General features: G+C 47.8%; 1 protein-coding gene across 1 annotated transcript; it reads right to left on the bottom strand.

Annotated features, from left to right (window-relative positions):
- Positions 1-366: 366 nt before the first annotated feature.
- On the bottom strand, positions 367-966 carry LOC136356980 (BURP domain-containing protein 11-like). The gene is made up of 2 exons (XM_066311704.1): positions 571-966; positions 367-495 (listed from the first exon to the last, which is right to left on the bottom strand). Exons 1-2 carry the CDS (start codon positions 964-966, stop codon positions 367-369), a joined length of 525 nt encoding a protein of 174 aa, XP_066167801.1.
- Between the last annotated feature and the right edge of the window lie 641 nt (positions 967-1,607).

The following is a 1,607-nucleotide window of genomic DNA, read 5'->3' as shown; positions in this document are numbered from 1 at the left end:
TAACTTTTGGTTGTGTATATCCACTTATGGATACATATGCTAGATTTCGATCTATTATCTAAAAAATGTCTCATCAATCACTTCTAATTCAAATTTCTCCCTATCTTACCCCCAACCGTCCTCCTACTATTAACCATCCCTTATTTAATTTGGGGGGGCATTTATGTCATTTATTTTTCATAGTATTTTATCTTGTATATATTGTAGAAATGCACTTATTTAGAAATGGATGTAGTAAATACATTTAATTTGCATGGAAAGTTTAAAACGCACACACACTTGAGGTAACCTAGTCGAAATGTCTAACGACTAGCAATGTCCCCTTTATTTTACCATAAGATTGCCCATGCTTTCGATCGTTTTAATTCACAAAACAGCATTTTCCTTGCTCCATGAAGGGACCCAGACTATGCTGCTTTTGGGGAGGAAATGGCACGCCTCCACGTCCCCAGGCTTGGCATGCTGCTCCTGCAAGAACGGGTGTTTTGGGCTCCACTGCGTCATGTCCAGGTGGCACACGGACACCACCTCCATAGTCGCTGGTTCCGCACTGCCACTGACCTAGCTGACCAGCACCACCATGTAGGCCCTGGTGGCCGGGCCAGCCATGTGGCAGTAGAATACTACGTACGGGTATGTCATATCATGGCAGGTCACCATCTCTGATGACTCACCGTCGCCACTGGATCCGGTGGGGACGATCCTATGCAGGGCTGTTATGGCATACCTCCTACGTGGCTCCTCGGAGACGGCAGCAGCCTCTACCGGCATGTTGGCAGAGAAAGCCTGTACGTGACGTGTCCCGAGGAGGGAGGAGGGGAGCTTGACCAGGTCCTCCATGGAGGTGGCGCATCCGGCTGTATTCCTGTTCTTCTCACCGGTGAGCGGTAGCCATGGGTTGCTGTAGCATTTCTCTAGCACCCACCGTATCTCATCGGCGATGGCGAGGGAGACTGGCACGAACATGTTGAGAATGTTACCAAGTCGATCGATGGAGAACGGTTAACCATGGCTAGGATTAGACTTTTATTGGGCAAGAGTAAAATTGATGCCCCATGGCCACCGCCGACTCAAGTAAGTTACTTGGCATCCTTATTGTGTGATATTGGAAAAACACCCACAGTAAGGTATTGGGCTGAGTGGAAACCTTGGCCTCCACCTCAAGAAATTGGCACTACACATATTCGAGTGAATCAATGGGCAAGTGCAAAATTATGGACCTTCCTCACTTGGACATCCCCTGTTGCAGAGAAATGGGCAGCTGAACTGAAAGAAAAAGGCATAAGATTGGAAGATGTTGAATTTGATTGGAAAACTCTTGATCCAGATGTGCAAGAGGTCGATTACATTACATGGGTTTGCAGTTAGGATTCTTCGTAGGATCGAAACACAAAAACTAAGCCAACCAGAGGGGGGGTGAATGGTTGGTATACCCAAAAACCGAAAACTTTTAGCGAAAATAAAAGTTACCCTCGAAATCGATGGATCGTGGTCTGACCGAAGTGGATGCGCCGGTCTGACCGCCTGATTAACGTCGGTCTGACAGATGTAGATCGATCGGTCGAACCGTCGAAATCGCCTGCCGCCGCCTGACTGCGCCGTCGGTC

This window comes from Oryza sativa, chromosome 6 (genome assembly GCF_034140825.1).
Source record: "Oryza sativa Japonica Group chromosome 6, ASM3414082v1".
In the NCBI taxonomy this organism is placed as follows: Eukaryota; Viridiplantae; Streptophyta; class Magnoliopsida; order Poales; family Poaceae; genus Oryza; species Oryza sativa.
This window is presented reverse-complemented; position numbering and strand designations above follow the sequence as displayed.